Below are 24812 nucleotides of genomic sequence, written 5' to 3' on the forward strand. Positions count from 1 at the left end.
CCCGGAGCCCTGCCCCGGCCAAGGAGCGCGGTTTGCACTCGGGTCCCGGCGGGTTCTGCCCCTCCGCCCCGCCGCTTCCCGTGCGTGGGGCCGGCCACCGCCGCCAGGGGGCGCGCTCACACACCGCCGAAGGCTCGCTTTGGCACTTGCCGGTTCCCGCACTCCTCCAGATTTAGAGCTGAATGTTTCCGTATTTCCATTTACAAACTCCAGGTTCGATAATTAAGCTATATATTTTTAAACTCTTTTTGCCACAGTATTTCAAAACAAACTGCAGATTATTCCTCCCAAAATTCTGGAATACAGAAGTACCCATGCTTTTCCAGTTGTAAGGATAGGGGCAGAGTGGTACAGCGTGAGGTTGAGTGATTTGCCAAAAGCTTAAAAAAAAAAAAAAAAAAAGGCAGTAACAGACATGAATTATCCTAAGGTATTACATCAGTTAAAGCAAAGTGTCTTGAAATTAAGAAGTATTAGTCAAATTTTACAGAAAAATATTTTAGAATGAATTGAAGGAGAGTTATAATCTTCCACGGAGCTTCTAACAAAATATGGTGAAACAGCTGAAAGGGCTACAGTGTCACACTTGGAACTGGTTTACATTTGCTCCTCTAGAAGGGATGTTCATGAATCTGAAATCCTTCAGGACTGCCTGCATACCAAGTGGACACCTGTTCATGCAAGATATTTTTATAGTCTCAGGGGTGAATGTAGTTTCACTGTACAAGTACTTGCAGCACTAATCAGTCTCTTAGAAGACTTTAGATTGTTACATTTGCATTGTTTATCTGGTCATGCTGATGTGAAATAAGAAGTCATTAAAATAGGATTTGCTGGAATACAGCTTTAGTGTATAGCCTTAAGTTCTATTTAAATTAATGTCTTTGGGCTTTTGATTAAAACTCATACTATCAAAGTATTATAAAAACTACTGCTTAATTGCCAGTAGAAGTCATGTAGGAAATGTACAAGAACAGAGTATAAAAAGGAAAGTGTTTCAATGATATAATCCATCAGTATGATTTTATTCTGTGGATTTAATCTTGTATGCATATTTGAGCTAATATATGGAGAATTTTCAAATTTCTTTATAAAATAAATACATTTTACTTCCATCGTCATGTCATAGTCCACGAGTGCCACCACTAGTGGCATTCTTCAAAGTATTGAAGACTTGATGTATTCCAGAAGTGCAGAGAGAGAAATTTCCTGGTTTATTCTCTAGAGCTGATGTTCCATTACATTGCTGTCCATGGCTTATCTGCCCTGGCCTTGCAGTGAGCTGGCACGAGGCTCTGGTGATTGCTAAATATTGTACTGCAGCTGCATTTGCTTTCCAGATCTTTATTTGCATTTCACCATACTTTTGAAATGCACAATATTTACTGAGTGCTTAGCAGTATTGCTGAATGATTTAATTTATTAATCTTATCTCTCCTAAATTCTTACTTCTGCAATGATGCAATGTGGCAGTCTGAAGAGAGCATATCTTAAGCATGGAGAGTTGCATAAGAGCATTTGTTGTGGTTTGCTTCAGGTTGGAACTCAGTGTCTGCTATTTAATGTTTGACTTTCTTTTAATTCTGTATTTAAAATGTATAAATCTGAGTATAAAAGCAAGATATGTTGGCAGGTGTTGAAACCCTTTATTAGCTAAAAATACAAAGTCAGAAGTCACATGGAATGCATCAGCCTTTCTGCAACAATAAATAAGGATCTGATACGGAAATTATGTGCCGCCAATAGGTTGGATTTTTATTAATTTATTTTTATTTGGCACTTAGTGAAAACATGGACACTGAAGTCTATTTGAACAGTAGCTGAATCCCTTCAGGAGATTTTTTTTTGCCTGATCTTCTTTCTTATTTTATACTGAAGGCACAATTACAAGGTATTCAGGAGAACTTTCCTTTCTGATCTATCTTTCAGTCTGCTCAGGAAGATTGAAATTAATAAACTGTATATATAGGAAAGAGACGCAATCTGGACAGCATTTATCTGTTCCAGGGTTACAACAGAATATGTCTGAAATGATTGCTTAGAAAATTGTGTAATTAGTAATACAGAATTGGAGAACTTCATACATAAATAATTTCAGAGCAAAGACTTACCCATGCATTTAGAGCAGTACGAGTTTGCACAGTAATTTCTGTCCTTTAAAGGAAACTTCATGTCGGGGTCCTACCAAATTGCACTACAGTTCTGAGCTGCAGTCACGAGTCAGTTTGGGCCTTCCTTGTGTTGTGAAATGTTAGTGTCCTGCCAAAAGGATGTTCTCCCTACACCAAAGAGCCTTACCCATAGGCAGCAAAGTTCTGTATTCTTCAAAGGCAGACTTATTAGAAATTGAATTTATGTGCCCTAAAAAATGTTTAAAGGAATTCTAACTTCATGATGTAGGCTCATCTTAATAGCAGCCTTAACCCTTCAGTACAGGGAGATGTCAGAAACCATACTGAATTAATTATGGTTTTGGCAATGATCAAAATAATTATAACTTAAACTCCTAAATAGCTGGCCACTCAAATGTATAGCATGCAAATGAAATCTATTTAGGCTTTTTTTAAAATATAATTAGAAAATCTGTTTATAATCTGGCTGGATTTCAGAAGAGACTTCTATAACCTTGTAACCTGTAGACTAAATTAGATTTCAATAGATTAAGCAACTGAGAATAAATGTATTTTAAGCCCTTTTACATCATTGTTTTTAACCTTGTAATGTCTGAAGGTTAAATGGTGGTGTAACATTATATATAACTTGATTTTCTAGTCTAAGTGAAAAAATGGCACCAATTTTCAATATCTAAATTGTACTAACAGTAAAGCACTTAGATAAGGACAGGAGATGTAAGCACAGGAGATGCAGATGGATTTCAGACTATAATAAGACCTTGTGTCTGGAATGGGAATCCTTTCCTCTGCTTTTGCTTGATTATGAGCTCTTTTAGTGCTAATGTGACATTTTAAGCCATTCACATAGAAAATGCACTAACTGCTTGATGAATAGAGGGACTTATTTCCAGTCACTGTTCCATTGTAACAGCTTCTAAATGAGGTCCATGATTTTGTGCATTTGTGCTCATATTGACTCAAATTAAGTTTTTAGTTTGCATCCAGGAAATTATGTGTAGTGGGATTCAAACAAACCAGAGTTGGAAAATTTAGTGTCCCAACAGTGGAGTTCTCCATTGGCATGATCAATCCTCTACCTACCCCTTTCAACTGAAATTTATCATCACTCAAAGAGCTGTTATTTATTTGAGCGAAGGGCCGAAATTCCCAGAAAATCACTTCAATTTATTTTGTCGACTCATATAGAAGCCATGAAGGGAGGATGTGAGGGTCTGGAGGTATACAGGATGCTCATGCTGCCCTGACTTTCCAAACAGTTCCAGGCTCTTGTGCAACTGGGTATGAACTACACACCTGTAGAGTGGACAAAAGCCTTCTCAAGTCCAGTTACTCTTTGTTGGCTTTTTTATGTCATGGCATAACAGATAAAAATCTGTGACTGAGTCTAAAATAAAAATAGTCATACAAACTTCTTTTGCTTTTCTAGGTAACATTCAGGTTTCGTGGATTGATGATACATCAGCATTTGTCTCATTGAGCCAGCCAGAGCAAGTACAAATAGGTGAGTGTTGGATTTACTTCAGCCTTAATGCTTTAACTGGCTCCTGCAAAATGCTCTGAGCCAGCAGGGCCTGTGATTCGAAGGCAAAACCACTGACTTGCTTGGAGGAACTGGACTTCCATAGCAGCAGCACATGTGTGGCAGCAAAGACAAGCCCAAATTGGACTTGCTCAAGAGTTTTGTGTTTCATTCCACGATCTTCCAAGTACCTAAACCTGTAGGTAGAACAGTGCTTGTTTCTTCACTTGGTGCAGTATTTTTTGAGACTATTTACTGTTACTTTGCACAGAGCATAACTACCAAAGACTTTTGTGGTCTTCACCTCCAAGTACCCTTTGGCCTGATACACATTTAGTTTGGTTTACATTTACAAGGAAGAAATGCAGTGAGAAGCCTTTTGGTGCATTGTAGAACACATGCAAAAAAAGAGTGTCCAAAGAGCCTGGACTGCTAATGTGTCTGCAGTCTATATATGAACAATGTGCAGTCTCTCCAGACCTAAGTTTTTAAATTTTTGTTTGAACTTTTGAAAATAATGCTGTTAGTTATGTGGGGAAACAGTCTTCTTGGTGTGTTGGGTTTGTTTGTGGTTTGGAGATTTTATGTTGTTTTGGGGATGGCTTTGGGGTGGAGTTCTTAAAATATTTTTGATTGACTGTAGTTGAATCCACAAGCTCTTAGTGGTTTCTCTAGTTCTTTTTGGCATTTATTTGAGTTCTGACCCATAACCTTACTGCAGGGAACAATGGCTGGAAGCAGGCCATTTTAGATGATTATTTGGGCTATGTTCTGGTAGTGTCACCCCCATTTACTGAAATGCTTGCATCAAATGCTGTGGGGCCAGTGAGAGCAGCAGTATATGTAGTACTTCTGATTAACTGGCTAAAATTTTGTTGCACTTAAGAGCTATTCAGACAGAATTCCCACAATTAAAAAAAGAAATAAAACAGATTAAAAAACCCCACTCAGTTTACCATCATCTATCCTTACTAAGCTCAAATAAAGAAGCTTTAAGGGTCTGGATGTACAATCAGTGCATCTCTGTAATTCCTTATTAATATCCTGGGAGTGTTTATCATACTTCCTCATACATTCATAGCTCTGCAGAGGATTTTGAGGGCTCACCAGCAGCCTCCTTACAGCAATTGCTTCATAGCAGCCACAGCCATTGTTTCCTCATCCATATATAGATATAAGAATGAAATAACTTCTAATGAGAAGTTCCAGATAAATAATTATGTCAATTAAAGCCTTCCTAGATACTGACACAGTAAATTCCTCACTGCTGTCACCTCAGGTAGTTATCCATTGTCTAAATGTTTGGCATATCCACTATTACCACTACTTTTTATTGTTGTTGTTAGGTTTGGTTTTTGTTTTTTTGTTCTGCTTTTGTTGTAGCAGCTACGTATTTTGGAAAAGAACTGAATGTCTGCAGAACATTGAAACTGAATCTTTCTGCCACTACTCTGTGTCTTTTTTTGTGCTTTGACAAGCAGGGAGGTTTGTTCTGTGGCCTACGTGCTGGGAAATATTATTTGTTTGAAAGCTCAGGTGATAATAGTCTTTCATAAATTTTTTATGAAATCAGGTTAGTAGAAATTCATGTACTGAAAGCAGTGAGCCAACCAAGCGGATAAAGCAACCTCAATTACCAAAAATTGTATGATTTTTAGTATAAAATTGCTTAAAATTCTTGGTATTTTGTTGATTTGGGTTTTGGGGGCTTTTTTCTGTAATAAATGCATTTTAAAATCAATTCTGGTATTCTATTCCCTGCTCTTAAATTCTTTAATGAATTGTTTTGGTAATAAAAGTCACTGTTTGTACTTGTGATTTAGTGAGTTACACTTAAGTGAAGAACCTAGGAAAAACTATAATGTGGCCTGTTTTTTAACCTGTTCCTATAAATGTCTGCATCTTCTGGACTTTATAAAAAGTCCATTTGGAGGACTGTGAAACAATAGGAATACAAGGCAAGATGTTGCTGCGGGTATACTTCTATGCTTACCTCTTAAAGAGGTTTCTGACTTTGAGCTGCTATTAAAATGTATAGTTAAGAAAACACAAGTGCAACAAGAACATCTATGGGACATAAATGGATTGAGAACATGAAAAGTGTATGGAAGTTTCCCCTAAAGTGTTCAGATTTCCATTACAGAGGAGTCTAAGTACTATAAAAATATCCAGACTTGCTTTGCATCTTTTTAATAAGGAAATTGTGTGTGAAAAAGCAATGAAAATGGGACTGGTTTTATAATTATCTGGATGTAGTGTTAACTGATTTGACTCTATTAGATTCTGAAGCCCTGTTCACATCTGGGAGGTGTCTTTATTTTTCTGTGGCAGCGGTGGTTCAAATACTGAATATTTGGTTGAACTAAGATGAAGTTAAAGACTTGAACAGCAGATCACTTAAAGACTGATCTGCCATCGTCCCTTGATGTGCATGCTCCACATAACCAGTTGATGGATCTGCCTGATTTCTTAACAGTTTTGTTCCAATGCCTTTTAAATTTGTTCAGCTTCATAGGTGTTACGATAGAACCTGAAATATGATTTGTCTGTATGACTAGTTTTCTGTAACTGTATCTAAGGGTAGTATTGAAATGGCGATAGTTGTCTTTCATATCTCAAATAATTAATTATCGTGCTTAACCTTTACAAATGACAGACCTCTCAAAATGTGGCACTTTGCTTAAGCTGTTGCTGCTGTGCTGTGCTGTTTTGGTTGCTTCTAGCTCTCCTGGTTTCAGTATTTTAAATGGGCTCAAAACTTGTTCATCAGCATCCTGGGAATATGTCAGATTTCTCACAGATTCAAAAATCCATTTTGAATATGTAGGGAATAAAATATATCTCTTCATCCCCCAGTGCTCTTTAAGACAACGTGCCTGAGTTAGGTAATATGGATGGTAACCATTAAAACCTAGTCCAAAACTGATAGATGAAACATTGGCCCGTAAGATTTTCTGTTTATAAAGTACACATTTGATTAGCTGAATTTAGCTAATAAGCAGCTCTTCACATTTCACATAGTAATCAGTAGTGTTTATGTTGCCAGGGAGAATGTGCATTCCAATGTTTTAATTCTTTAAGTGTTACCCTGAAGGACCCATAAATCTTTGCATAATATAAAAAGACTTGTTTTCTCTTCCACTTTATTTCCTCTGAAAAGGAAGTAGGGAAAAGGGCAGTATTTTTATAGGCAATTTTGGAGCTGCTTCGAACTTTCCAACTGAATATGGCATGCTTTAAAACACACAAACAAGAAACTTTGGGAAACAAGAGTCAAATGCCTTAAACTTCTCATTTTGTTGCTTATGATAATGTCCAAGAATCTTCACTTTATTTGGTTATTCATGCGACTCTCACGTTGGCAGTCTCTCAGATTTATTATGAGTAGAAAAGGCTTGTTCTTGTATAAAATCATATTTACACACTCTCTATAGCTTGAAGTGGAAGCTGCAGCAGGACAGATGCTAGGGAACAGTCACCCTGCCATGCCTGTCTGTGCAAGCTGGAGCTGACCCTTGCCAGGGGAAGGTTCTTGGCTTCCAGTGGGCTCTGTCCCTCTTACTGTTGGGCTGCCACAATGTCATCTTAAAGACAATAACAGGATCATGAAAGTGGTGGTTTAGATGGCTCTGATTTGTCTTAACTTTTTGCAATATGCTGTGCTGTAAACTGATTGCCAGGCTACAAGCACCTGAAAACTATAATGGACAATAAACACAGTCTACGTTCTGTTGGGATTTGCTGATCAAACTAGGTAATTAATAAGAATTTGTTAAATGGTTGATACTCCTTTAGTTGGACATCTGGGAGACAAAACTTACTGTTGCCAAGTTACACTGCAAATGGCATCAGCATTTCTGTCAAACATGAAGCACATTTGTTAAGTGTGTGGCAAAAGATAAATCTGTGCACTGTTAGAGCTGATGAACACAAGAAACTTCAGAACTAACTTTTGGCATACAACTTCTGACTCTTAAGATTTTTGTCTTGCTAAATAAGTTTGCCTTTGGATGCTGTTCCAGCTTTGTGTATTTGTAAAACTGACTTTTCATTTGGAGAGGTTAGTATGGAATAAGTACTGTTTCAATGATTCTGTGACATACAAGGGTCTAGACTTCATCCAGATAGTCTGGGAATGGTGGGGGAAATGGGAGAGACTTCAGCTTGTCTTAACTGTCAAGTAAACTCAGTATTTTATTTTAATGAATAAATTGGATTAACCTGAAGTATTTGTGTTTCAACCACTTCAGCCCCTCAACTGTTCTGTGCAGTTAACTTGTGAGTCCTCAGTTAATGCTTTGGATCAATGTTAAGCCCTTGTTTTTTGTGATTTCCTTGAATGCTGTCATCCAGCTTTGACTGTTCAGCTTGCTGGTCTAAAAAGAAGGGATAGCTTGAATTCTTTCAGTAACTAAATAACTTAATCTATAAGGGAGTTAAAGTGCTTTATAACAATCTACATACATGTGCACAGCATGAAATGCCTCAGTGGACTTGTGCTGTCCTCTCTGTTCTTTGTTAAGGAAAATATTTTAAGTTTTGCATAAGGATCCTTCCTCTTTGTTTGGCATGTTTTGTACTTAGCACTTTATCTTCCTTCTGTAAAACCATTTTCTTACAGATCACTTGTCCATTTTCCCCTGCTCTCCAACATGGAGGTTCAAAGCCTCATTTTGGTTTGCTCTGTAACTTGCCATCCTCCTTTGCAAGGTGAAGATCTGCTTTGTCCCTGCATTGATACTGCCCCTTGCTCTGCATTCAGATACTAAGAGAGAGGACAATCTTTGTACAATGCTCTTTTATTTAGAATCTGTATAGGCACCTTCTATCTTAAGGTGATACAGGAGAGGAAAACAAAGGGATGGGCAGCACCATGTACAAATTGGTGTTATCAGTTTGGGTACAGCCTGCAGATAGTTGCTGTTATCAAATATACTTAAGAGACTCTAGTCCAGCTAATTAGTCATGTGTGTTAACATTTTAATGCCCTGCAGCAGAAATTGTCCTGGTATGCTTGAAAGACTGAAAACAGTATATAGGTTAACAAAAGGGGCCATTAATGTTACATTGACAATTTCACTAATATTTTACAACATATTGTTGAATTCTGCTTACACCTTGATAATGTCCATGGTTACGTGATCATGTACACGTTTCTTTAGGATTTATGGCTTCTCTGAGAATATACTTGTACATTTGCTGTGGAAGAACTCAGCCCTGAATGTTCTGTAGGGGACAATTTAATACAATTTAGGTTAATTTAAAAGATGTCCTCTAATTTGGGATGTTGAGTCTTCTGCTTTCTGTTGATAAAATAGGCACACAGCACTGCTGCTTCCACTCCTGAGTTTTACTTTGAAATACTGGACTATGCATGTGCACTTTTGTCACCGTGGCAAACTTCTGGATTGTTACATGTGGCATGAATAGCCCTAGTAGTCAATAAATGAGGCTATGGAACCATATGGTGAGTATTGAGAATAAAACAAAATACTGCCTTAGCTACTCACTAATTGCACACTGTTGCTCTGGCTGAGGCAGTGGTCCCATGTTTTAAGTAGAACATGATCAGATAAGGTTAATGCAGCATCGATACAGAGGTCACTTAAAGGCTTCACAGGTGAAATTTTACTAAAGTATTTCATAAGCTTAAGTGTTTAGTATTGCAGCCTTAATCTGTATAGCTCTGTGTGCTCATTTTATTTATATATTGTGGCTTTTCTTTTACCTACACAGTTCACCAACATATTTGTCTTTTTATTAAGAGGCTTAATATTGTCAGTGGCCATCTGTCAGGATGTTACTGTGCATAAAAGCAAGGACTTGACAAAAGGTTATCTTTGTACACATTCCTCTTGGACCACTCAATCACAGTCAGCCTGTTTGATGTCTTGCCTAATAGTGAGGGAAGGTGCCATCCTCTAGAAATGCTTTTCCTCAAATAATTTGCAATTACTGTTATTCTGTTATCAGACAGAAATTTTAGGGCTGCAATTAATGTGAAATGCAGCCACATGGTGTTGGTTACTAGGTCAGGCTTCTCACAGAAAGATTTGTCTCATCTCTTACAATTTAAAGTAAAGAGCCCTCCTGAGTTCTCTTCAGTTTTTCAGAATTCATGGAGCATTCTAGCAGTGCATTTCTTCTGTTGGGAGTGCAGAATGACCTAACTGTATTTGCTTTGTTTGGCAATACGGACAGCATCCATTAAAAAAGCATCAAAGAAAATGTATTAAACTCCTACAAGAAGCTGCTCTTCAATTCAACACCATGCAAGATTGTTTTATCTGTGTGGCTCCTTAGACTTCTCCATATGGCTTCATTTCAGTTTTTCAATGATGAAGCAAAATATCCAGCATGTAACATTTTATATTAAATATATATACTATATATGTATATACAGATATTTGTGTGTGTATGTGCCATATGAATTGCTGTAAAAACATGCCTTATTTCAAGAAAGTAGAGTTGACTTTGTACAAAAATACTGACTCTTGCACAGATTTATTTTAGAATTATATTTAGGCCTCAAATGATTTGTTTTTCTTCCTTAAGAAAGGGATGAGTTTATCAGGGAATTAAATGGCAGACCCATAACTTTGGCTCATATCTTGTAGCAAAACAAATAATGTTATTGTGTTTTAACAAATGAGTATGTATCAGATGATCCATGGTGACTTTGTGCTTGATTTTAGTGAGTAAAAACATGCTTGAGTTTAACTAAACAAATTTTACCCCAAGGAATGCTGGCTGGCATGCAGTAAACTCCAGTGAGCCTTATTAATTCATTCATGATGCCTGCCCCATACTTCATGGGCAATAAATATTGTCCTAATTCTTACAAACAGATCCAGTAACTTCCCATTTCAAAACAAATATAAGGGGGGGGTGAAAGGAGGTATGTCTGACACTTGTTGGTTAGTGCAACTGTCTCATGGGGCTGTTAATCATAACTACTGCTATCTGTATTTGGGATTAAAATTAAATAGTCAACACTCTTGCCTGGTCTTACATATGTTGCAACAGCAGCGTCTATATAGCATGGGAGGTATTACAGATGTCTCATTTCACTGTTAAACAGCAAATACACAGACTGGATGATCCATCCTGAAAGAGGAGAAAAACCCACATCCACCCATCTTCCTCACCTTTTCTGAAAGTTGGTGTTGGAGCTTGCCATCTCTAGTGCTTGCACCAGAGGTAGCTCAGAATACCTGCATTTAAAACAGTTCAGCTAGAATCCCGAAATGGGATATGCATCTGAAATGGCTCTAAAAAATTGGAAGTACATAATAAAATCAAGATTTTTGTCTCCACTTTAATTACAGTATTTTAAAATGTGCAGAAAAACAATCTGAGGTTGGGAGCAGGGTTGTTTTGTTTTGTTTACATTTAAACTGGTTTACCGGTTGGTTTACAATACTTTCTTTCAGAGAGCTAGGCTGAAAGCAGCAGAAGACACCAGTTGACAGTCAGTTTAATTTGCTGATTCATCTGTTACAGGGATGGCGTCAGGCCAGAGCTTGGCTCGCAGACTAAAGGCTGAGAGCTGTGAAGATGCTGGGACTTGAAGGAATGTTGTTAAATTGTTACTGAGTGGAGGCAGTGAAAGTTTTTTTCTTTGTTTTAAAGTGCTTCTAATTTTGCATTGACAGAAATCTTTCTACCTTGAACTTGAAGTGTTTTTTGGTTAAAGGGAGATCAGACATTAGAAAGATACAAGGATGGAACAGCTGGCTGTTAGATAAGTGCTTCTTCCATGGATATCTTGTGCAACCAAAAATGCAGCTCAAATAAGCTTATGTTTCACAGCAATCAAACAGAGTTTTGGCAAAGGCTTTGCAAATGTCGTCTTTTCCTGGCAGACTTGCAAAATAAACCTGCTGGGTTAAGTAATGAGAGTAAAAGGGAAAAAATCCAGGAAATCTTTTCTTGCCAACAAGCAATCTGGAAGAGGGTTACGACTGAAGAATTGATCGTTTCTAATTTAAAAGAAATGTCTTAAGTAGATTTAACTCTTTTTGCACAAAGTCTGACTTTGAGAAGAGCTTTGAGCATCTAGTTCAGACATTGTGACTTCTAGAGAATACGGCATTTTGGATTTTTGTTTTGGTTTTTTAATTGCTAACAATGGAACTAGAAATTGTTTTATGAACAGAACAAATAGCTTGCAGCCTTCTGCTTTTCAAAATAAGCTATTTCGGTAGAGGGCATGCTGTCATTTAAGTGTTTTGTATATAATATCATTCTCCTCCTCCATAGCTGTAAACACCAGCCGGTATGCTGAAAGTTATAGGATCCAGACATATGCAGAATATGTGGAGAAAAAACATGAAGAAAAACAGGCCAAGAGAAAATGCACAGAAGATAGTTGGAAGGAGATGGAGAGGAAGAGGTTAAAAACCCAGTGCACACCTTACGTTTCCCAGAGTCGATACTACTGTGTTAACAGGTGAGATGTCTGTGCTGCCAGCTCGTGTTCTTACTGCATTTCTATCCAAAATCTAGCAATTTTCACGTAGTTCTTAACTAATGCAGGACATTTTTTCTGTATGTATTTCTTTGCATATAAATCAGCAGTGGTGCATCAGCTGTCACAAGTCAATAGGTAAAGGAACAGAGGGAATTTCATCACAGATGTGATCAGACAGACTTTTAAATGCTGGGATCTTGAGGGCAGGTCACATCACAGCTTCTGAGCTTGATGTAGCAGCATCATTTCTTATAACCAAAATTTCAAAATTATTTTCTTTAGTCATATGATACTGGTGAATGGCTTGTGTTACGTGGACACTTAGTTGTATATATCCTTTTAAAGACCATGTTTTGGGCTGACTTTCCATGGTGATAATAGTGCCACAAAGAATGGTATAAATTCTCTTCTAGAGCAGTCCTGATGAAGTTGTCCTTATGCTTCAAAAATGATGATACTTGCATGGCTTTAAGCTTACAGTATAAAACTTGAAAAGGGTTTTAGTTCATTATTTAAGGACATGCTGCTTTTGGTACTGGTACAGTATGTTCCCTGTGTTGTGTGTGTATTTCTTGTTCCATATTTATCGGCTGATATTAATGACAGGTTTTGGATATGATGGTAACAGGCAGCTTCTTTCTCAGTCATCTGTGTAGCTGAGCATGTGAAGAGATTTTTAGTGTTAATATAACTGTATAAATAACCTATCAAGTTACTGCCATTCTTCCCCCTCCCTTCTCCTGCACTGTCCCCCCAGTCCTATGAATTCTATATGAAAATACGTTTGAGTGGAATGTGTGAGTTGCATTTCTCTAAGCAGATGTTTTGGTTTGGTTCTGGGGGGTTTTGCCTCCTTTCCTCCCTGCCCCGTGGTTACACAAACCAAACTTGGTGGTCATAAAACCAGTGCTAAGGTATTTCTGCTTTATCTTTCTTGGAAATGCTACATTAAGTTCTAGTTCTCATTATATCTTCCTGTAAATGTTAATCAGTCGCGTAACAAATTTGCTAAACTTGTTCTGTTCTTCTCATGACCTTATGATTTTGCAGGTGTGTATTTTGGCAAGCTGTCAGATGTTTATGGCTTTTGTCACGGTGGGAATTCTAAATGTGTTATAGACATGTTTGATTCAAAAAGACATATGGAGGAAGCTGATGATACAATCCGTATCAAATGAAGTTAGTTTAATGGAACTGTTGTACTCAGGAATCCTGGGGAGTCTGTGCTGTGAGGAGATGAGGAGCTTTAAGGATTCTCCTGGCACCAGCCTACACATGGCTAAGGCTTTGCTCTATAACTAAGGTGGTAGACTCTTAAATAGTCTGGAAATACTTACTACACTTTGAGTTTGCTGCAAAGAAGCACTAAGTTCTAGTTTTGTTTCTGCCAGAGGAAATGTCTCCTCTAAATGAATGTTGGAGTTTGGGTACCTCACAGGTTCCAGGCAGATGGTACCGATCTGTAGCTCATGAAGAACAGGAAGTACAGAGGCAGCTCATGAAGAACAGGAAGTACAGAAAGCTGATTTGCTGTTGTCTTGCAAAGAAATTTAAGATCCACCACGAATCTGTCACTTGGAAAATTGCTGAACAAAATTTTTGGTAAAGTCTTTCCCTAAAAGTTTGACATACCCCAATGAGTTGGTTGTCTAAGCACTACTCTCCTTGAAAATTGTAAATATCTTCTTTCATCTAGTTTTGTAAAATTCTACAAGAAGTAGCTTTTTGTTTTCATGTGATCAACATCTTGATAGCCTTGGAAAGCAGCCTTTATTTTGTTGACAGATCTCTTGTAATTGATGTTACATAATTTTTTGTTCTCTTATTATTCCATTAATAAAGTGATTGCGTTCTGTTCCACATTCCCTCTCATGCAGGTCTTTTGACGTGTTCTTCTTCATTTATTTTTATTTGTTACTAGTTATATTTAATTCTTTTGTCAATTTATATTTTGTAAATGCTTCCTCTGAAGTGTAATCTGTTTAGATAGAACATGGAATGCAAACCATGGTCTTTAATTTCACTCAAGATAAACTCTTTATTTTCCAGACAAAGGTATATAAAAATATTTATATCTAAAGGTATATAAATTATTTCTGTTTTATCTATTATATACAATAATTTTGATATAAACTATAATAGCAATATTTATAAAAACAATCAGGACAAGTATGCACGTGTGCATGTATATTTGTCCATATTAGTTGAAGTCATATCTAGCTGAGCACTCAGCACTGTGATGTATCCAGCAGCTGATCCCTTATAATAGCTTCATGTTACTACATCCTTTATTTATTTATTATTTAATAAGCTTGCTGCATCAGCTTCTGCCAAGGAGCACAGCTGCAGGATAGCTGTTTGTCTCCATGATGACAATGTGTCCTGGCTACTTTTTTATTCAGTAAGGAAGTTGTTGAGTAGTTCTTGTAGGGAACTTCTGTCTTAATTTGACACATTGATAAATATGTAACAAAGGTTCTGTAATTCTTGCCTTGTTGATAAAACTGTAGTCCTGTATTGCAGAGGAACTTCTCTTCAGAAAATGAAGTTTAACAGTATTAATAGCAGTCACAAGGTAAAATTATTTATAATTAATATCTATCCCTTGCATATAACTTAATATTACCATGAAATATAAAAATTTATTTCAATGGAAATATGCCTAATTATTAATGGAGATGGAGATGTAAGATGGAGAAGTAGAGGAAAAACTGCTTCATTTGACAAAACTTCTAGTAGTAAATAAGATCCCCTTGTCCAACTCTGTTGCTATTCAGAACACACATAGGAAACAGATGGAACTGGCTATGTTGTGCTTAGCAAATGACTGCCTGCCAGCTCTGCCATGACTGTTAAATGCATGGCTTTAAGAGCTTTTCCTTAGCAAAATAGTGTTAAACCATAGCAGGAAAAGTCAAATAGGGTATGCTCTATGGAAAATTAGGTTCCCTGCTCTCTTTGTACTTATTTATTCTCCTGATCATCACCTGGAAATAGTAAAATAGGGTAAGGGCAATGCCAAAAAACTCGTCTGAAGTACAAGAAAGGGATACAATATTCTGCCTAAAACTATGAATGCTGCATCTTCTGTCAAGTCAGGGTGCTGTTTGTAGCACCACTTCCTTGAATGTCTTCATTTTGCCAAAGATTATCTAATCTTTGAAATGTGCAAGTGTTTCTACTTGGTTTATTGATAATGATTCTTTTGGTTTAGTACAGAAATGGTTCTTTATAGTGGTTTATTACCCAGTAAAGAAAAGGAATTGCAAAAGCTGAGGTATTAAGGGTATAGATAACAAATATTGCAAGTAAATTATTATAGAGTTCCTGCACTGTAGTGTTATTTTAGGTGAATTCATCTGCTCTTCAGCTGAAATGACTGATTTTTATGATGGATCAATATCTACTCCCACCCCTCAATGTTGTTTCAAGTGTCAGGAGAACTTATAGATTTGTGTAAATAAAATTTATTTGAAATTGTAGGTTCTTATTTATCCAGGCCAGTTACAAATACCTTGTTGTGATGAAGTGTTTCTTGGAAAACTTAGACATGCTTTTCCAAAACAGAAAATGTTAAATGCTACATTATCATAATTGTTTTCCTACCTTTTGTTCCCCTCCACTTGCTGATTCTTTCAATTTAATTACCACAGTACTAGTTGGATTGCTGCTATTTAGTACATCTTGAAATATATTCTCTAGAAAATAAGTAGAGTTATTACCTGGATAGCTGTTGTACAGGTGTGTTTTGAAACCTAAGTGTTACATGGTTAGAGGATGGTGTAAATCTGAGTCTCTAAATGGTCATAAGGATCATAAAAGAAGTCTGTCTGCATTGGGCAATGACTGAAAGCTGTTACTGTGTTTGAATCTTTAACTTTGTTCTGTTGTTTCTCAGCTGAATGAGGAAGTTAAGGCAGATATGTGGACACATCCAAAATAACAGTTATAATTAGAAAACTGCATTTTGAGTAGTACTCTAACTCGTATATGCAACCATACTCATTTACTACTAAGTGCATAAATAATGTTGCTGTAATCTTTAATCTTATTTAAGGTTAAAGAAGAACAAGACATTAAAAAATTAACCCTTTCCCCTCTAAAAGCCATGCAATCAATGAATGAATAGCAAATTAAATTATTTGGGAGAAAGGAAGACAATGGTTCTTCATTATAAAATATGTTTATTTTCTATTTTGTGCTGCCACTTTTTGGTGGTGGGCTTTTTTTTTTCCCCTGTAAGGTATCTGCAGGGGGCCCATAAGGCCTAATATTAATTTTTATGTTGTTCTTTGGTACCCAGCTAAATGTGCACTGAGGGTCAAGAACTTGTTTCATTTTATTTGCAATAATTTCACAGGAGTCTTAAGTTGGAAAAAATTAAGTTCAGCCATAAGACCATTCAAGAAGGGATCTTCTTCCTACAGTGAGTGCAAGTTCCCTTCTGAGAGCCAAGTGCTGAAGAAATCCTGGGATCATAATTTATGGTTCCTGAGTTTTTTCTTCCTAATGTATTTTTCAGAATGGTTTTCCCCAAAGTAGAGTTCTTACAAGCTTTTCTAAACTGTATTTTTAAAAAATAGTAGTTTTTCATTTCTTAAATGCTCCTTCTTCCCTAGATTTTTTTTCTTTCCAACCCTAGTTTTTGCATGTTTTGCAATCTTGAAGTGTGTACATAGGATTAACAGTTCTATCCAGCTTTTTATTGGTGGTGGTTGTGGTATGACTCAAAATGATGATTTGTAAGAAATCATGCAAGAAGGCCTTCTGTGTGTGAATGTTTGGAGGAAAAACCAGCTATTCATCAAAGTAAATGGTGTTTGTGCTCCTAAAGTGGATGTAAGAGCATGAGAAGTAATCATATGTTTCATCTTTGTTTATTGCCTTTGGACATCCCAGACAGACTCTGTTTTAAGTTGCAAAATGTTCAGCTGAAAAAATTCCATTTCAAAGCCAAAACTATACTGCAAAATTTAACCGTTCTTCCTTTAGCTGAAACCTAATTGAAACACTGTAATTCACTGCTATTGATTAAAAAGAAAAAAAATACCTTGTAAGGCTTTGTTTTATAACTTAGTATTAATATTTACTTAACTCACAAAATAGAACATGGCTTAGATGCATACAGCCATGTTGTGTAGTTCTAATTAAAAAATAAAAGTTCATAAATCTAAAACTACCCTTTTTAAAATTGGTTGTTCTAAAAGCATTATATTAGACATTTAAGTAGCTGGTGTTTACATATCTAGAAGTTCATAATGGGAACTGTTTTTTAATTAGCCCCTTTGCTACCTCATTCAGTTTTATACTCATGCTAATTTGATTTTAATATTGTCATTTGTCTTTTAAGGAAATTTAACAATAGCATTTCAGTGGAACAAAAGCCTACACAAGGTTACTTCAGTGTGTGCTGAATGGAGTAGGAGCTCTGAGTTCATCTTTATACTGTGTTAGTCAGACTTCATTCTAATGCTGCTAATGAAATGAGTGTGTAATTTTTTTGTGCTCTTTATTTTACTGGCCCCATGAAAAATAGGACTGTGCACTTGAAAGCGAGATTTAAAGTTTATATATGGAGCTTGATGGTTTTCTCTACCTTTATATATAAATGCTTTTAAAACTACCTGTAGTTCCAGGAGAGAGGTGAAGTTAGCATGCAGACTCCTTCAATTTAAAGATGTGGTTTTGAGGCTTCAGTTGTGCATGATTTGGTGTCTATTGACAGTGTTTTAAAGAGCTTGCATAACTATGAGAATAAGATGTAAAACCGTGCAGGGACAGAGAACTGATTTAATTACATTTCAGATGAGTGATCTCACCTGAACAGCAGCTAGGTCTGAGACATCAGTAGTACAAAGAATGAATACCTTGGTCTACATAAGATTGGATTAGATAGCAAATTTATGGAATTTTATAGTTAAGCCAAATTTTTCAGATTGTGTAATTTCATGGTACACCACTTAGAACAGTTTATTCTTCTACCTTCATAAGCGTTTAATAGATGTACAACGTGTACCTATGTAATAGTTACTCTTGACTTTTTCATAATCATCTTTCTTCTATGTTCCAGTTTTACAGGTACCAGTACAGTGGGAAAGAGAAGCATGAGTCCTATTGAGGAAGAAACTGTTTCTGATGATATGGAAGAGGGAGAAGGCCAAGATCCAGAAAATGATCAGACAGACTCCTGTGCAGAGTCCCTTCCAGATGGAAAGAAGAGAGCCAAAAAGTTGAAAAAGATCAAGACAGAGCAAGTTCCAGCAGGTAAGTGCTGGAACCATGTTCATGCACATGGTTTTCTTTTTCTGTTTGAAAATGTTCTAGGCCTGAACAGAACTGAAATTCTTTTCTGGAAAGTTGTTGCTTCTAGCAGTAAGTTACTCGATTACATTCCAAGTTCTTCTTGAAACTGAAGACTGCATCATATAAAAATTGTAAAAGAACTCAACAAAGAAACCCAAAACAACATCAAAAAGCAAAGAACTCAGCCCAAACCAAAAAACTCACAACCAACCAAAACCCAATCTGACACCAACCAAAGGAATCAGAATATAGTTGATTTATTACTTTTGCTTACTTTCTTCCTTAAAATAAAGCTTTTTGAATATTTTTAGGTATTCTTTTTTTTTTTTTTTAAATGTGACTTTGTAGTTAAGGTTACTCAATGTGTTTTGCATATTGTAAGCAAAATTGAAGGCACTCTGTTTTGATGTATGCATTAATACATTCAATTCTGTGTTCTGTGTGATGTTTGTAACCATAACCTTTATTGGGCTTTATTTGGCTGAAGACTTTTCACCTAGGGTTGGTGTGAAGGTGGCTGTTTTCAGATTTTAATACCTATATATTTTTTAGCCAAAATACTTCCAACTGAACATCTGACTAAATGCAGGCAAGTTACAATCAGATGATGATGTTTCACCTTGTAATTTTTGCTGTTTTGTGAGTTACTGCAGCTTGTACAAAAAAAGTAAATAACTATCCTTAGATCACATGAATTTAAATATCAAAAGATTTTAATTTGATTAATCTATTTCTTGTTGATTCTATTTCACTGTTTATTAGTAATTTCTTGAAGAAATTGGACTATAATAAAAATTAAATCATATCTTAATTTGGTCCAGATGACCATACCATATTAGTCATCTGGAGCTCTGCTTGCATTGAAGTATATTCAAATATTCATAATTAAAACTTTGCTTCAATAACTGCACTAGCGGCTTTTATCCAGAAAGTAGTATTGTATACCAGACATCCTTTCTCCTGATTTGGTAGAGTAAAATCTTAGCTTATTCAAAAGCTGTGCTTGGAAATTGTTTTCTTCTTTTTATTCAGTAGGGCAGTTGGGGCCTGTAAGCATATGCAGAATGACAAGAGTGTCTGTGGTAATTCCAACTATAACATTCTGGCTCTGTATTTGGCATTATGGGAATATGCGTTATCAGTATTAACGATTCATCTTTATTCTCCAGTTAATTTGGGATGGAAATATTCTTCCCTGTCTTAACAGCCTAAATAAAAATAATGACAAGTACACTTGGGAAAATAGTATTTAACTTTATCATCCCAGTAATTGCAAACCCAAAATTACCTAATTATTAGGGTTAAAAATACATTATTTACCATTAATGTAAGAAACCTGAAATGAACCTTTTTTTTTTCCTTTTTTTTAAAGTACATATTAATAAACAGTCTCTTGGTTCCTCTTTGTAAATATTTTCTTGCCAGTAATGTATCTAGAGTACAATAGAACTCTATAGTAAAATATGTCTTAATATCCTCTGAAAGAACAACAACAGAAAAAAAATCTTAATGTAATTTTTATTCCATAATTCTATCTTCTAGGAAACCTCACAACTAGTTCCACTGGAATTTTTGAGGTCCCTGAAACATGGTAGGAAACAACTGCCTTAAAAAGTGGAATTGATTGAAAGCCGTTGAGAGAATACACCTCTTGGAAGCCATACTTTATTTAAATAAAGTGGTGTTAACAAAGCAGTATGTGTCCTGAAAATCAGTTTAATTATTTTAAACTGTTTCTTGAACAATCACTGTCATTTTTACTCATGTGTACATCACCTAGTATATGACTTGTTGTTGATCCTGTGAAATCCTTGCTGTTGTAACTGATGTTAGGTTTAAGAAGCAAGACTCAATGTCCTTTGGTCACCTCCTTGGCATGCTGGCTATGAACTGTACAAGAACTGGCACTTTGTGATTTTGTGCTAGGCTGTTTCCTTTGCTTGGGGAGTTACCACAGCTCTGCTAATATTTAACTATTTTTTCAGGCAGCTTCAGTATGCTGTCATCATTCTGGAAACAGGCAGAACTGCAGTTTTACTTACTGCTTTCTACCTGTTACTTTATCCAGGAACATTTTTTGAATTTCCATTCTCTACCCCCCACCCCCAGTGCAGGTGGTATTCATCTAAATACCAGCCTTACATATACCTTACCCTTTCAAAAAACTGTAACTTAAAAGTTTCTCAAACATTAATGTCCTGGTGGGAGGTAGTTTTTCTTTTTTTTCACATCTGTTGTTCCCACTTTTAAATCCTGATTCTGTAAAAAATGTTTTTTGGTACCTGTGATAAACCTGCTAACTGCACCAGCCCTTTATTTGTTAAAAAAAGGATCTGCATTGGTAGATTTCAGAAAATGTTTGATATTTAAATTTTTGTATCATGGAAATAAAACCAAAATATGTATTTCCATAACATGAAAATTAAAGACATTTTCTTAGGAACTGGTTTGTTTTTATTTATTAGCATCTGAAATGGTTTGAGTGAAATATTTTTTTTTGTTTTCCTTCTTCCTAATATAACATTTTTTTTCATCCTGTGAGTAGCAGACCCTTTTGTTCCATGGACTGTTTTCAAGATATTTGTGAAATGTAACCAAGAAAAGCAAGCCTATTGTCATAAGATTTAAGTTTCTATGTGTTTCCCTTGGAGGGGTGAAAACAAAAGAATTCTACAAATCAGCAAATTCTGAACCATTTCTGTGGAAGAGTGAAATATTAAGAAGGCTTCATTCTATTATATTTACACTAGAGTGGGAACCACTGTCTATTAAACATGGAATAGCCTGTGTGAAGGTATGTCAAAATTCATGGGTTTTTAAATTATTGTGAACTTGCATTGCAAAGGGAAAAAATAATTTCAAGATGTTAAATGGTGCATTTCTAACCTTAGAATACTCCCAGAAGTACTATAATTAAATTGTTTAATATCAGCTCTGTCATCATATTCTCACACTAAAATGTGGGAAAGAAGATTTGCTATTAGTGATGCAAGGGAAAATTAGTAACTGAACTCTTCTGCTCTCCAGAATCCAGAGACTTTTCTTCCCTAAGACTCACGACCTTGGAACTAAATACTTAAATCCCTTTCATCTTGAGTATCCAAACCAATTGTAAATTTAGTCCTCAGAATATGTGCAACACCTAGTAACAGTGGAATGGAGCCTTCATCTCTCATTGAGGTGATTCAGGTAAATCACATGGTGTTCTATCCAAGTGTTGGAGTGAGTTATTAACTGTATATCCTAAAGAACTGGCATAGCCTGATTTGGGACAGAGCTTGAGTCATTATGACAAAAGGGTACAGAAGCATTTAAGGGGATTGTCAGAAGTACAGGTTAAAGGGCAAGGAATTAGCTGGCTCAAGGACACAGAGGGCCACATCGACACAGAGAATACACCTGGAGTCTGTACCCTGAGGCCATTAGGATCTTCTTTACTCTTAAACAGCGATGCTTATGTACCTGCAGGGAAAATAAAAGTCTTAATTACATTGCACAGTCCCTTAAAACTCATTTCTTCAGAGTAGGCTACATACATACCTTTCTACACTACAAAGGTTGACAGCTATACCCACTATTTCTATGCACCTCCTCTCAGCTGTCATTTTGAGAAGCTGGATGTTACTGATCTCTATCAGTAATTAATACTGCTTAAGAAAACGGGGTTCTTGCATGCCCTAGTCTTTATGTGTGTTTGATTTTACCAATTGACACCTAGGTAAATTACTAAACTGTGCTGGATGGGGCTGTAATATTTCTGACACTAAATTTGGGTGGATGAGTGTCAGGGGTCAGGGCCGGTGGTGTCCTAAGCAGGGACTGACACCACTCACCCTGCACCAGACCCCACTGTTGTGCGGGGTTTGGTCAGCTTCCCTGCGCCTTAAATGAAATCATTAATTCTAGGAGGGAAAGAATGTATCTTAAATTAGATCCACATTTATTTCATAATGTATGTTTAAAATATGTGCATAGAATTTGTTTTGGGAAAGCAAAGCTGTCATCACTAGTTGTGATGGCTCTGGAGCTTCCTGGTCGCTGGGGGTTTGTGCTTTTACTGACTCCAGAGGTCAGTGAATCACAGAGTATCCTGAGGATCGTCGAGTCCAGCTCCTGGCTCTGCAGCGGACAGCACCGAGCCTCCGCCGTGTGCCTGGGAGCGTTGTGCCGGCGCCTCTCGCCCTCGGGTGCTCCGCTCCCCTCATGGCCGGGCGGGCCCTGGTGGCGCGGCCTTCGCCTCTTCCCTCCGCTGCTCTCCCCGCCGGCTGTGTGGCGCTGGGGGCTGCAGCCGCCCTGAGGGGTTGTGCTTGTGCCTTCCGACTGTCTGAAGGAGCCAGCATGACCTTGCCCTGGTACTGCTGACGTGGAATGTTTCCCTCAGCGGCTGTGCTGCGGCGGTGGGTTCCCCGCGTTCCTGCTTGGGGCAGGAGCGGCCAGTCCTCACCGCTGGCTCTGAGGGGACAGAGCTGGGGGGACGCTGCGGACGGTGTAGGAAGCAACAAGAAACAATTGTATAGAAGTGCTGGAAGTAGGCATTGAAGGGATTGAGGAATTGCCTTGAGAAAATGAGAGAATTTGGTAAGAAGTGTTTAAAAATAAAAGGACACTTGGAAGTGTAGGCCTGAACATGGAAGTATCTGACAAAATGGTGTGGAGAAACATGAGGTAGGTGAGCCGAAACCCTGCCACTGCAGAGGAACGAGAATTGGCTTATTTGGCTGGAATGTAGACTTGACAGTGATAATTTATCTGTGGTGATGGAGTACTTCATTGCTCACTTCAGAAAGCACGCTAAAGCTGTATTTGAAATAATAATTTTCAAATTACTCTCAAGTATTTATAGGTGAGAAGTGTTAACAAGTCAAAATGCCCAGGATTGCAGCACAGGATGTAGGAAGTTGCTGGTAAAAGAGAAATAGAGATAAATGTGTCATGTAGACTAAGGGAAGAGTGTGAATGTCCCTGAAGCATGGATTTGAGTGGGGACGGGTAAGAGACTGAATTAATCTTATATGAATTAAGATTGCTGTGAGTGCAACGGCCCATTCTTGGTCTCAGGTTTGAGCTAATGATTTGGAGCAAAAAATTAAAAGCTTCAGATGATTTAGATGGAGACCTAAATTTTATTATGGAACCAGTGGTAAAACCAAGAGCAAGATAGAAAGCTAAAACTTCTGGTGATTGTGGGAAAAAGTAAATGTTGTAATTCTTTTTTTCTTTAAACTTTGGAGTTCTGTCATGGTGCCCAGAAAATGTCTGGTACTCTGGATGTGTTCACTGTCTTTAAATCACAGTAAATGTTATGCAGACAAAAATGTCCTCTGCAATTCAGTGTCGGAGCATTAAGGCTCCTGACAGTCAAAAGTTCTTGGCTTCCAACATGTTTAGACTACTGCCAGGTAAGCAGATGTGTACATTGAAGAGGATTCCTCAAGTTACTCCACAGTACATTTAGCAAATGAATAAACATTTTCTTGTTTGTATTGTACTGTTACAGCTTTAAACTTATACTAAACTAACATTACATGTGTGCTTTACAGATATACTGCTACACATTCATTGGATGAGGAGCAATAGATGGTAGGTTAGACTGAGTTTTATAGGGTCAATGTATTCATATTTAGGATGTTCTTTTTGCTGTAATAGGTATGCAGGAAGCTCATTTAATTTTTTTTTTTTCCATCAGAGTAATTATTGGCAGCCATGTGCTTCCATGAGTGCTATAGCAGATCACAGGTCTGTCCCAGCTCAAGGCAAACTCATATGGAACACATCTATTCAGAAATGCAGTATAGAAAACTGGGAAAAGTTAGATTTCCCTGCACTTATATTAATTTCTTAAAAGAGCTGATAGTTTTATTTGTACATGAGCAGTCTACAGTCTGCAAGTTTTGCAAACAATGTTGTGGTTTATTACCAGAGTGACCCTGTGTGATGGGACTGGTAGTGGTGTGCAGCTGAACATGAACGTCTGGAGGTTGTGGCTGTGCTGTGCCACTTGAACCCTAATCTGTGACCTGTTTTCAACCCACCAAATGACTGAAAATACAATTGTATTAAAGCTGATTGCTTAAAAAAACTTTTGAAGTTACCAGTTGCTTTTATAAGCCTCAAAAAGCTTTGTACTGTTACTGAGGTAAGAATGGCTATTTTATTTGATTCTAAATATGTGTTATAACTTTGAGTATTTTTTTCAGATGGGATTTTAAACTTAGAATGTTTAAAGATGACTGAACATGTTTAGTTCATATATAAACTCAGGGGTGGGGTTTTTTAATTTGTTCTTTTTTTATTAGATGTTAGGTGACTTAATTGTTGGATGCTTCTTACTTCAAAAATAAGTCTACTCCAAGCATATGCATGTGTCTACAATTTAAAATTT

The 24812-nt window shown here is 36.9% G+C and overlaps 1 protein-coding gene and 1 long non-coding RNA gene across 4 annotated transcripts in view; both read left to right on the forward strand.

Moving 5' to 3' along the window:
* Positions 1-20873, forward strand: part of PARN (poly(A)-specific ribonuclease) — a 45837-nt gene extending 24964 nt beyond the window's left edge. For all 3 annotated transcript variants that reach the window (XM_053992199.1, XM_053992201.1, XM_053992200.1), the window contains 4 exons: positions 3562-3636; positions 11917-12106; positions 18198-18391; positions 19973-20873. In XM_053992199.1, coding sequence (XP_053848174.1) covers positions 3562-3636; positions 11917-12106; positions 18198-18391; positions 19973-20025 — 512 coding nt within the window. In that variant the 3' untranslated portion in view covers positions 20026-20873. The remainder of the gene's footprint in view (positions 1-3561; positions 3637-11916; positions 12107-18197; positions 18392-19972) is intronic.
* Positions 20874-22459: 1586 nt separating this feature from the next.
* Positions 22460-24543, forward strand: LOC128815260 (uncharacterized). The gene is made up of 3 exons (XR_008439598.1): positions 22460-23095; positions 23971-24010; positions 24351-24543. It is a non-coding gene; the product is annotated as an uncharacterized LOC128815260 (long non-coding RNA).
* Positions 24544-24812: the final 269 nt, after the last annotated feature.

The sequence above is a fragment of the Vidua macroura genome, chromosome 16, assembly GCF_024509145.1.
Source record: "Vidua macroura isolate BioBank_ID:100142 chromosome 16, ASM2450914v1, whole genome shotgun sequence".
Taxonomy (NCBI): Eukaryota; Metazoa; Chordata; class Aves; order Passeriformes; family Viduidae; genus Vidua; species Vidua macroura.